The 11,791-nt window shown below is 43.3% G+C and overlaps 1 protein-coding gene across 2 annotated transcripts in view; it reads left to right on the plus strand.

Annotated features, from left to right (window-relative positions):
• lrig1 (leucine-rich repeats and immunoglobulin-like domains 1) overlaps positions 1-11,791 on the plus strand; it is a 44,881-nt gene that overhangs the window by 22,343 nt on the left and 10,747 nt on the right. For both annotated transcript variants that reach the window (XM_008409562.2, XM_008409563.2), the window contains 6 exons: positions 1,594-1,731; positions 1,874-2,017; positions 3,623-3,766; positions 3,882-4,025; positions 5,989-6,132; positions 9,488-9,568. In XM_008409562.2, the coding sequence (XP_008407784.1) occupies positions 1,594-1,731; positions 1,874-2,017; positions 3,623-3,766; positions 3,882-4,025; positions 5,989-6,132; positions 9,488-9,568 (795 nt within the window). The remainder of the gene's footprint in view (positions 1-1,593; positions 1,732-1,873; positions 2,018-3,622; positions 3,767-3,881; positions 4,026-5,988; positions 6,133-9,487; positions 9,569-11,791) is intronic.

Below are 11,791 nucleotides of genomic sequence, written 5' to 3' on the forward strand. Positions count from 1 at the left end.
CACACACACACACACACACACACTCACACACACCAGAAAATGAGTGTGTGTGGCTGATGTGAGTGTGTGTGGCTGATGGTGTGTGTTCATCTGCTGGTAGAGAGCCAGAGAGGAAGTAGGGACTAGCTTTGTTTTTATGAGTTTTCCTTAGGGAGCACCTGCTCTCTGTTGCATTTTGACACACACACAAACTTACACACACCAGCCATTATCATTATGAAGTTTGCAAGTAGATATTTCCTTACTATGTAATTACTTATATCTCTACAAAATTATGGGAATTGGTTAAATATTAATGCAGTCTATTTGCATCGCTTCTAGGCTTGTCAAAATAACAGATCTTGCCTGACGATAAATTGTCACCGAAATTTTAGCAATAAACAATAATATTGTCATCTTGAGACGATTTCCGACTAATATAATGATAATTTTTAAAGAACATTTAACACAGGAAAGACTTTTAAAATGGCCCTGAGACGTAAGCAAAACAGCCAAAAACAATAAGTTAAACGGATATAAAAACCTAAATACAATCGAAACAGAAAATAAAATCATGAAGTCTGTAAACAGAAAATTGCCCTTCCAAAAATATTAATTAATGGTCTCAGACAGGAAGAATGGTCAGTTAGGAGTTTTAAAAAGGGCAAACTAACAACAAAAACATTCCATGTTGAATAACTCAACTTGCGGGACTCTATGCTACAAGACCACGCAAGTAACTGAGGCCAAAGTTTATTCCCTGCTGACGTACAATGGTACCTAACTAGCTAGCTTTATGCATCTATCTTCAGTAACTGCAAATTCACCACTTGGCTGGACAAAGTTTCTACATTTCTCTTGATATTGGCCTCAAATTCCATTCATAATGGTTTTTTTAAAAAAATTTAAATTTGGTATGTGCTGTGGTGGTGCAGGGGTTAAGCTCAGTCCTCGACGTGACAGTCGCCGGTTCGATTCCCGGCCTGGCGACCTATGTCTTCCCCTTCTCTCAATACCCACTTTCCTGTCAATTAACTATCAAATAAAGGCCACTTGAGTCAATAAAACCTTAAAAAAAAAAATCTTAAATTTGAGTTGTTGAAACGCAGACATGAGCCGCATCGTTCCTTACAAAACCCCCCAAACATGGCTGAAACACGTCTCCATTAGACACATGCGGCGTGACCAAACATACGGCAAGCCAGGCGGAACGTTTCTGTGTCGCTAATCTCCACTGTGGTCCTTCGCTTTAGTTTTCCTGTCATCTCAGTTGCCAGCTTACATTTCTTGGGGTCAACTTTAAAAGGTCAGACCCCGCCCTCATACTTCCCTGCGTCCAGAAACATGCTGCCATCAGTACATTTCATCACACATTCAGTGACCGCCTCTTCTGTGTCCTTGGAGTTGTTTACAGAAGGCCAGCTTCTGCTTGGAAGCTCTTAAAGGACTTGGTTTGTGGCCACTTGGTTCTGTGTACCCTGCTCTCGCCGTGCCTAAGTGGGCTTAAGGAACTCGGAACGGATTGGAGTGCCTTGATTGATATGTTTGCCGTGGGTTAAGCAAAGTCATTTTCATAACACACCCAATGCTAAAGGTTTTTTATTTTATTTTCAGACATCATAACAAGATCCGCAGTATTGATGGCAGCCGAACCACGGAGCTGGTTTCCGTGGAAACTCTGGACCTGAGCAATAATGACATTACCGACCTGCGGGGGGACGGCTTTCCTGCCAGACTTCAAATCAGAGACCTGTGAGTACCGCGTGAGACAGACGGTTCTGATTTTTGTGTGTGTGTGTGTGTGTGTGTGTGTGTGTGTGTGTGTGTGTTTTTATCGGCATTCAGAAGACTGCTGGCCGCCATGGCTTGTTGTAAATCTTTGTTCTTTTTTCAGATACCTGAGCAACAACAAGATCAGCACACTGCAACTCGGAGCGCTGGATCACCTGGGTTCAACGCTGCAGGTTCTGAGACTGAGCCGAAACCGCATCAGCCAGATCCCGATCCGAGCCTTCCAGCTCCCGAGACTCACCCAGCTGTGAGTACCGCTCTTTCTCTCTCTCTTTTTTTAAATCACGGTTTGTGCGTTGAAAGGTGTTTAAATCTGCGTAACCAGTTCACCTCTACAGTCAGGCCAGGAAACGAATGGCGCTTCCCTTGTGTATCTTTCGGAGACTTGAGAAAACCGAGAGGATTTAAGAGTTTGGGTCGAGGAGTGGCTTCCTGGTGTCTGTTGATTGAGCGCTGTGTGTTTAACATTTAGAACGCTGTTAGTGTGAGCTATACCTCCAGGGATGGATAAGGCCTGACAAGGTAAACACCAGAGTTGTATTATTAGTGATTTACTGCCTTCCTTCATATCCCCAAAGTGGTTAGCTCAATCCCAGCGCCGTGGTCCATTATCTTCGTCCGACTTCCCTCCAGCGTAACGACCCCCATTTCGTTGCTCAACGCCTTCACTCCGGAGACTGGAGCCGCTCGTGTAATGGGAGTCCCGCCCTGGGGTTCCTCAGGTGCCTTTTGTTGGACAGGTGGTCCGGGTGACACTGTATCTCCAGATGCTGGCGGTGATGCATGCGAGACATAAAAGAACCTGCATGGATGTTTGTCTCCGGAAGCCCTGGGGGCTTTTAAAGCCTTCAAACGCAGCAGCTGCACAGTTTAATGTTGCATACAAGAAGAGACTACGTGTAGTTTCTGCATCTTATGCTGTTTTTTTTTTTGGTAACTTTATTTATTACAGCTAAGTTTCTTGATGTCACCAAGTGGATTCAGTGGTTCATAAGGTTGTTATAGGGCTGAGCAATATGGCTTAGAAATGAAATCTGATTTTCAGATTTTTTTGTGTGCTGTTTTATGCTAAAAAACTAAATTTCAAATGACAGAAAATATTTTCAAAGAGTTGTTTTTACTTCAATCGTCCCTTCTGTGAGTTATACAACGGAGTATTAGGGCAAGGCTACGAAAATATTGGTTTAATTACGGGAGTAAAATCAAAAAATTAGCAGAATGAAGAGACAATTTTACCAGGAAAAATGTCTTAAAATCAGGGGAAAAAAAGTTATTTTAATGAAAAAAGCTTCTTATCGAAATCTGACATGACCAGCCCATTCTGTGTGATTCTTTCTTCAAAATAGACATTTGTTCACACAATCATGGTGTCAAAAGATTAAGTATTTCTATTAAGTATCACTGTAAAACTGTAAAACTCATACTAACTTCACAAGATGCTCAAAGTCCCTCAGTTGAACTTTTTGTTTTTTTGTGTAGAAGTTCTCATAAAATTTCTTCTTCATTTTACTAATATTACAGCTTTAATCTCGTAATAAGGAATCATTTTGTTGCCCAGCCTTAATACTCTGACGCAGAGTCGACCTGAATTCAATTACCAATAAATAGAAGTTGGAAAACAGGCATGTCAAACACAATGGCTGTCCTTTTTTCTGACATCACTCTGAAATAAAAAAACACAAGGAGTTCATTGGAAGAAAAAAAAAAAAAATAATCCAGATTTTTTTCCCCCAAAAAATGAAATCTTCAAAAACCAACAATTAATCACCTAGCTCCAGGTTGTTTCTCTGATTTAAAATGTTTACTGTGTGTGATATACTAGAGGTGCCGTGTCTGTCCGTCCACCCTGCAGGGAGCTGAACAGGAACCGGATCCTTCAGATCGAGGGTCTGACCTTCCAGGGTCTGTCCAGTCTGGAGGTGCTGAAACTGCAGAGGAACAGCATCAGCAAACTGACTGACGGCGCCTTCTGGAACCTGTCCAAAATGAAAGTCCTGTAAGTTAAACAAATTAGCATTTCCTCGTCTTAAATTTGAGACAAGGAATGCTCGAACCTGTTGGAGAGGACATGCTCACTGCTGTTGTTTTCTCCTAAAATGTACTTCCTGCAGGCACCTGGAGTACAACAACCTGACAGAGGTGAACAGCGGCTCCCTGTACGGCCTGAGCTCCCTCACGCAGCTCTTCCTCAGCAACAACTCCATAGCCCGCATCAACCCCGACGGCTGGAAGTTCTGCCAGAGGCTGAGGGAACTGTAAGTCCTCGCAGGTTAACGAGCCTGAACCTTTCGAAAAAGACAATCCCAAAAAAACAACAACAAAAAAAAAAAAAAACCAGGATACCTGGAGGACAGATCGAGTTGTGCTTTAGTGGGTTTTTTTTTCTTTTTTCAGTAACCCAACTCTCGCTGTCAAGGCCTTCGCCCAGGGTTAGATCACATTTTCCTTTAACACTCTATACGCCACGTCGTTCTCAGGATAAGCCTGTTTATCCCATAATTAGAGCCGGGCTCAACGGGACACAAGCCCTTCAACAAGAGTTTTTGTACTCGTCTCCGAAGCTTGAGGTTTCGGCAAAGGGCCGTGTAATCCCCTGTTGTTTGTGCTGTGGTAATTACACTCAAGGATTGCCTCTTCAGCCTTTGTCTCCCGAGTTATTATCCCCAGGTCTCTCCCTCTCCCCTGCGCTGTTGACACGAGTGTCGTAACGCCGCTTTAAAGTGCTTCGCTCGGCTTGGGGCGTCGCGAACCGTGAGGTAGCCTCTGCCGTCCGTGGCGCCGCGGCTTGTTTACGCCGAGCGGTCTGAGGGGATAAAGTGGTGGACGGCGTGCATTCGAGTTTGCTCTGTGTATCTCGGCGCTGCTTCCTGTGTGCACATCTTATGAATGGCAGATTGCTCCCGGTGCTCTGCTCTCCCCACCCCAGCTCGCACGAGTTTTATTATCTATAGAGCTGCGATGAGCCTCGCAGCTGATAGAGGCGAGTGACTCGTCTTTATGAGGAGGCTGTTATTGCATTCCCACTGCGCCTGGCTGAGCCGGTCATCAGTGGGGGGAATCTCTGCACACATGGCTGGTCAAGCAGACCTGAGGGCTGGCCACAGAGACCGGCACACAGAGGGCCACAGAGAGGGGCAATAAAATGACAATAATGTCTTTGAGGGACTGTTGGAAAGTTTCTGCTGGAGGATTCATGATAATTAAGATGCAATGTTTAGCAACAGACAAAAGGTAAAAAAAAACTGAAGAGATGCACCAGTAAACCTGTCAGAATAAGAAATCTATCAATTGCCTGGAAAATTCAAGTGAGCACAATAATTTTCATTTGGGCAACAGTTGTTAAAAGAGATTTAATATCATTGCAAAGCTGCCATTTTGAAAAATGCTGTAAACTTTTTTGTTTTACTTTTTTTTTTCCTTTTTTTTTTTTACAAAAGTCCTAACTGGCACTTTCTTTTCTGTATCCAAAATATCATAAAAATTCCCTAAAAACAACTAGAAATGCGAGTCAGGTAGGACTATTTTCATTAAAAGGACTGAAGAAGAATAATCTGTTTAAATATCCTAATAAAGAATCTCCAACTGAGTTTTTTTTTTTACTTCATGTTCTCAGATGAAAACTGTGTCAGTCAGGAAACGACTGTTTCCGAAATACACAGAAATCAGATCCAGTTTTTCCAAAAACAACAGAAACAACTTTGATTCATTTAGCGTTCTTATCTCATGGGAGAGAGTGTGTGTGTATGGTGGTGGGGCAGGAGGGGGGGTGGGGGGGTGCGTGTGTGTGTGGGTAGGTGTTTTCTGCAGGCTTCCGAGTAAACAAATAGCACATTAACTACCATTCTTAGGATTGGGTTTTATTTTCTGGGGTTTACCACATTCTCTTGTTGGTGTGTAAATGTAGATTATAGACGCATAACATCCCAACCAGGACGGTTTCCTCCCTGCTTGATGATTTGGATCTCAGCTTTGCTTCCATGTCTGCTGAATCCATTCTGCTAGCAGCTTGTTACACCACGGAAAAACAGACATCACAGGCTTGGAAAGCGCTTTCAAATCAGCCGTGAAATTTAAGTCTAATGATGTTGCAAGCTGTCTTTGTGTTCTGTAAACCTGTCATCTATCTCCTTCCAGACCTCACAGCAAACTTTTTTTTTTTCCTTCCCCGTCTGTCTGCATCTGTCCCATCTTTTTCTGTCTGCGTCTTCTTCTGTCCAGGAATCTGTCGTACAACAACTTGACCCGTCTGGACGAAGGGAGTCTGGCCGTGCTGGGGGATCTACACACACTGCGGCTGGGCCGCAACTCCATCAGCCACATCAATGAGGGAGCCTTCAGGGGCCTCAAGGCTCTACGAGTCCTGTAAGTGCACCACCCTGAGCCGATATTACCAAACCTCAAATAACCCCCCCTCCCTCTCTCTCTCTCTCTCTCTCGCCCCTGATGAAGAGATAAGGTTAGACGTTCCACTTGGGAGCAGTGAAAGCTGAGCTGTTAAATATCGGTTTTGCATGTGTGATATTTGATATTTATGCCCAAGTATTCCCTTTACAAAGTGTCCTATTAGTCAGTCGCTCCAGGAAGTTGTGATTGCAAATGTTAATGCAAATTCACTCATGATTCACTAATTTTGTGCAGACTTGCATTGTCCAACAGTCTGCACAACCTTTCTGCAAATCTGACCGATCACCTTAACGTTTTCTGACCAACCACTGCAACTCTGCCGAATTTTGACCAATCCCCCTTAGCAATCTTTCAATTTAACTTCCTGTTTCATGGCGTCTTTTGAAAGACAAGCCTGCAAGATGAGGCAGGTGTGATGCTAAACTGTAACATTTGCTTTTTGTTTTTATTGCTAAATCCGTTCTGTAGGATTTGCTTAAACTGCCTAATTGCTTCATGTTACCTTGGATGACCAATATGAAGTTCTTCTTTTGCACTTTGAATCCTCCTCAGGACTTGATTTTATTTGTATTGTAAATGTTGTTTGCGCTTTTAACATTGACAAAAACTTGCCTTTTTCAGGAAGGTTATGTGCATCTATTTCAACTTTTTTGGAAGACGATGTTATGACAAAAATAAAGTAAAAAAAAAAAAACTGCAATTTTTTTTTTAAAAAAGGTGCCACGAATATCGACTCACAAAACACTGTAACATCCTGTAGGGGCTGATTAGCATTAATCTATATTCATGCCGTTTTATTTTATTTTCAGTTGCCATTTGTTGCTTTTTCCTGCCTTTCTTTTCCTCGTTTTCTCCGGTTTGGTGTCTGGACAAGCTTGGACTTGAAAGCGTTGCTTTGTTGATATGCCTCCATGCGTCTAGAACTTGAGGATAAAGACTTTTTCTTCCACCTTTTACACAAGGTGCCAAAATACAATAAAGGGAGAAAAAGTCGATGGATAAATCCGTCAAAGCCTTTTGGGTCTTGGTTCTTAACTACAGTTTAGTTGGCTCTGCTAGGAAAAAAAAACAAAAAAAAAAACACAACACAAAAAGCAGAGCCAGATCTCCATAGATGAGCTCTCTCACAGCAGGCTGATCTGCCAAACACTGGTCTCTCTCTCTCTCTCTCTCGCGCCATCTCTCTCTCTGTCTCTCTCTCTCTCTCTCGCGCCATCTCTCTCTCTGTGACACACTGGGGGCTTGTTTACTGGTCACAGAGGGAAGAGACGAGCAGTTTTGATGAGCTCTAGGCTCTTTTCCCATGTTTTTAATTCTGGTGTTTAATCACCCATATTTTCCTTTATTTCTCTATTTTTTGTTTTTTTTAGTAATCTTCTGCTTGTGCTATTATCCCTGCGTGTTATCGCATGAAAAACACTTAATGCGCTTTGCCAAGGTATTCCTACCCATATACTTTTCCACATTACAGCCACAAATCTTAATATATTTTATGAGGGCGTTGCGTCATAGATCAGGCAGAGGTCAGCAGCCTTTACAACACTGAGCCATTTTTGCATTCGATTTGTATATTTGACTGTTCAAAGCAAAATGACCAGTTTTTACAAATCGTCAAATGTTTCTATAAAAGTTAAATGATTGAATTTTTTTCAGAGAACCTTCAAATTTCAAATGGATATTAAAAATAAAACTCCTTGTACTTTGCAACCTAAAGGGAAAAAATATTTCACATAAACATTCAATATGTAAGAGAAACTGGAAAGGCATATATTTATTGCCTATACAGTTCTAAAAGTTACTCAAATTTACTCATAGCCAAAGTTAGAGTTTAAAAAGCCACTTAAGTGTCAGACCCCTGTTATAGATCTACTATTCAGAAGTGTAAGAAAAACAGTTGCATGTGTAAAATCTACAACTTTTTTTAATGCAATACCCCTAAATACAGTTCTATGCAAACAAGTGAATTGATGTTTACAGGTATTTTGCAAAGATGAATGGGCAAAAATATCAGTACTTAGCCGTGCAAAGCTTGTGGAAACATACCCCAAACGAGCTGATGCAGCAAAAAGAGGTGTTACACAAAAACCTCCCAATGAAATACAAGTTTGCACTTGTAACATGAGAAAGTGGGAGAAAATACCAAACGTATGAATACTTTTCTGTTCCATTTTTAGTTTTGCAGGATGTTTTTGAAGACCCTCCTGTCCTTGTCCTCTGCCCTCTTTGTCTCTTGAGGCAGGCCTAATCTAATCAGTGCAGGGGAGGACGGGCATAGGCAGGGCTCTGAAAAAGAGCTGGGGGAGCTTTAATTGGGTATGTGCCGCTGGTTGTGCTGGCATGGGGCTGGAGCCCACATTGGGGTGTGAAAGCTCTAAACAAGCCAGCCTGCCCTCTAATTCGGCCACAGGAGTCGCTGGCTCATTGGGGTCCACCCCCTTTTTCCGCCGGTCCCTCAGCTCCACGGCGGCTCACTCACCCACCCACCCCTGGCTTTGCTTTAACAAGGCAACGGCGATTCAGATCCAGCCAGCCAGAAAGTGTTGGAAATTGGCAGGCCTAGTCGAGCCCCATACCAAAAGCAGCAGCCAGTGGAGGCTGAAAAGAAACGGAGGGGGGAAAAGGGAGGAATAAAAGATGCTTGAAAGGGGTCCTGGTAAAGGGAGAAGGAGGTGCAGCTGACCATCAGCCTCAAATGGGTTTCTCAAGATCGGAGGAAGGCCTTTGTTGATTCAGAGGAGTCTCCGAGTTTGATGTGTTTGATCTTCATGTGGAAGGGGCAAGTCGTGGCTTCTCCTCAGCGATGACTTCATCTGAGAGTTTGTTGCACCTCACAGATGCATTCACAAGCTCCCAATGCGCTGTAAAAGAAGTCCCTCTTCTCTATTGATTCCATTGTCTATCTGCCTGACCATGGCCAAGCGTGGCCCCCTACCGCCATTAAGAGTCTTGGACGTACCCTACCTGCCACCATTACTCCCAATTGCCCGCCTCCGACGAGGCATTGTGCTCTCGCCAGTCCCCTCCATGCCATCATGAATTAAACATACGTTCCCTTGCATCGGGGGCTTGCGTCCTTACATGCACTTCTCCATCCCTCTTGAAGGAAAGAATTTGCTCAGTTGGCAGAGCAGAGCAGCAGAGGGGCTCTTCAGGCCAGGTGCAGATGGGGGGGAGGGAGGGTTGGAGCGGGGGTGAGCAGGCAACCCATAACTTTCAGGGCTGGGAAACTCTTCCCCGTAGACAGACCCCCATCCCCGTCCATTTCCTTTTGGTCCTTCTTACCCCTCCCTCTCTACTCTCCTTCTCTCTGCAGGGAGTTGGACCATAACGACATCTCTGGCACAATAGAGGACACCAATGGGGCCTTCGCTGGATTGGACAAGCTCAACAAGCTGTGAGTATCTTCCCCACATTCATTCCCACCCCCTCCATTTCACTCCCTTGTCCTGAGACTCTTTCTGCTGCTCTTTGAAAACAGGAGAATAGAAGAAATGTTTCTGTTCAAATCAAAAGTGTCTATCCAAGTCCTTACTTACTCTACACTTCCAACTACAACTACGCTTTTTTGAACCGCAAAACCCTCGTACGTCAGGGTGCATCAATTAAAATGATGTTTGGTCCGCTTTAACTGAACTCTAGTTTGTTTGCCAACAATGTCTGGTTTCTTTGGGAAGGTGTGAGTCCCAATCAAACTCTGGTTCGCCTAAAGACCTAGCTCTCGGTTCAGTTGAACGCATATTGGACGGAAGCGGACAAGAGACCACTAGAAAAAAAGCAGGAAGTGCACGTTAGTGCAAGGCGTTCTGGGTAGATACAACCAAAACAAATGTAAGAGTCTATCACTAGCGGGAGAAATAGCTTTTACCAAAGACAAAACAGAACTCTTATGACCGCCAAAATTTGGCGCTACTCTTTATTTTTGTTTACAAGAAGGAATTTGGCTCATGTCTTCTTTGGAGGTTTTTGTTTTGTTTTGTTCAGTAGTTCTTGGTGAAGTGCCACCACAGACGGGAGGGTAGAAGGCTGGATCGTTTGACTCAATTCAGTGTGAAAGTGGAACCAGCTGAAAATGTAACAACTTTGGTCCCCAATCAAACTGAGTCTACCAGACAACCAGGTGTGAAAACACCCTTATTCTATCACCAAAACCTGGAAACAAACGAGATATCCAAGTGATAATAGTGGTTCCTGGTTTGTTCAGGACTTCAAGAGTGTAATCCTCCACAATTTGGATCATGATGCTCCAGAGCTTCCTTTCAGAGTATCCTCTGGTAATTAGCTCCTTGGTCTAATAATGGCGGAACAGGATAATCACAGGACCAGGCCGCTGACTGATGTTTGGCTTCAGTGCTAGCGACTGCCCTGTGGAGCTCTAATCCTCAGGGGATGATGTCCTGCAACTTCTGGGAGCGAATCTGTTTTTAACAAAGAGATGTTGAATAATTAGATTGTCGAAAGGACGCTGTAGACGTCGAGCTCATGCCAAGGAGATCAGTCAGCCATATCGTTCAGGTGCATCTGACTAGTTATGTGTGAAAGTTGTACGAGTTTCTTTGCCCATAACTGAGCTGTTCTATATCAAGTTAGCGATTTGTGAAATTGGAGCGAGAGAGAAGCCTTTGTGGCGCTAGGCAAGCAATCATCAACCTGCAGGATGAAAAGATGACGTCCAGCCAAGATGGTTCCCAGTGTGAGCACGGCCGAAAGAAAGAGCCCAAGAAACGTGGAGAGAAAGGGCTTTTCTTCCAGCTGGCGGGGGTTCGCTCCCCCAATAGGCTCATTTCTATTTCTGCTCTGTGCCTCCGTTCCTCTGCTCCCCTCATTCCCACTGTCTGTTGTTGGGAGCCGAGAGAGGGTGAAATCGAGGGCCGTATTCAGTCATCAAACATCAAACGCCTCCCCTGACCCTGCCCCCTTTTTTTTGTTTTGTTTTGTTTTTTTCTGTCGTACCGTTGGCGGAAGCAGTCCTCTGTGTCCCAAAGCTGTGAAAGCGAGCCATGGGAAAAAGAAAATGCAGAAGGGGAACAAGAAGAGGACTTCAAAGTGTTCAGCACATGGTGCTTTGCAAATGCCTTCCTCCTCCTTGATCCTTTCCACATTTTGTCTTATTATAGCCACAAACTTCTCACTATCTTAGTGGTGGAACAAAAAAAGATGGATGGTAGGGATTGCCAGTTTTTTTTCCCCCTCACTTTTTTGTCAAAAATAAAATAAAATAAAAAATGTTCATTAGCAGTGAGGGCTACATTTTCTGTTTTTCGTTTTGCACAATACTCAACATTGTTTTTTTATTTTTATTTTAAGCAAGATACGTTTCCATTATGGATTTAATCAAAGTTTTAGTTCAACACCTGGCCTCTACTGGGCACTATTTAGTTAAAACTGGAAGAACTTTCTTGAATTTTAAGATACATTAATATTATGTTACATTCACACAACAGGCAAATGTCACCCAAATCCGTTTTAATTTTTTTTCCCATATTTACAGCACATATCCAACTTTTCCATGGCAGATTGAACAGCTCAATTCTGATCTTTTCATGCAAACAAACAAAAGCAAAAACCAGATTTGTTCCACATGTGCTACTAAATCAAATACATATCAGATGGTTTTTAT

Source organism: Poecilia reticulata, linkage group LG5, assembly GCF_000633615.1.
Source record: "Poecilia reticulata strain Guanapo linkage group LG5, Guppy_female_1.0+MT, whole genome shotgun sequence".
NCBI lineage: Eukaryota > Metazoa > Chordata > Actinopteri > Cyprinodontiformes > Poeciliidae > Poecilia > Poecilia reticulata.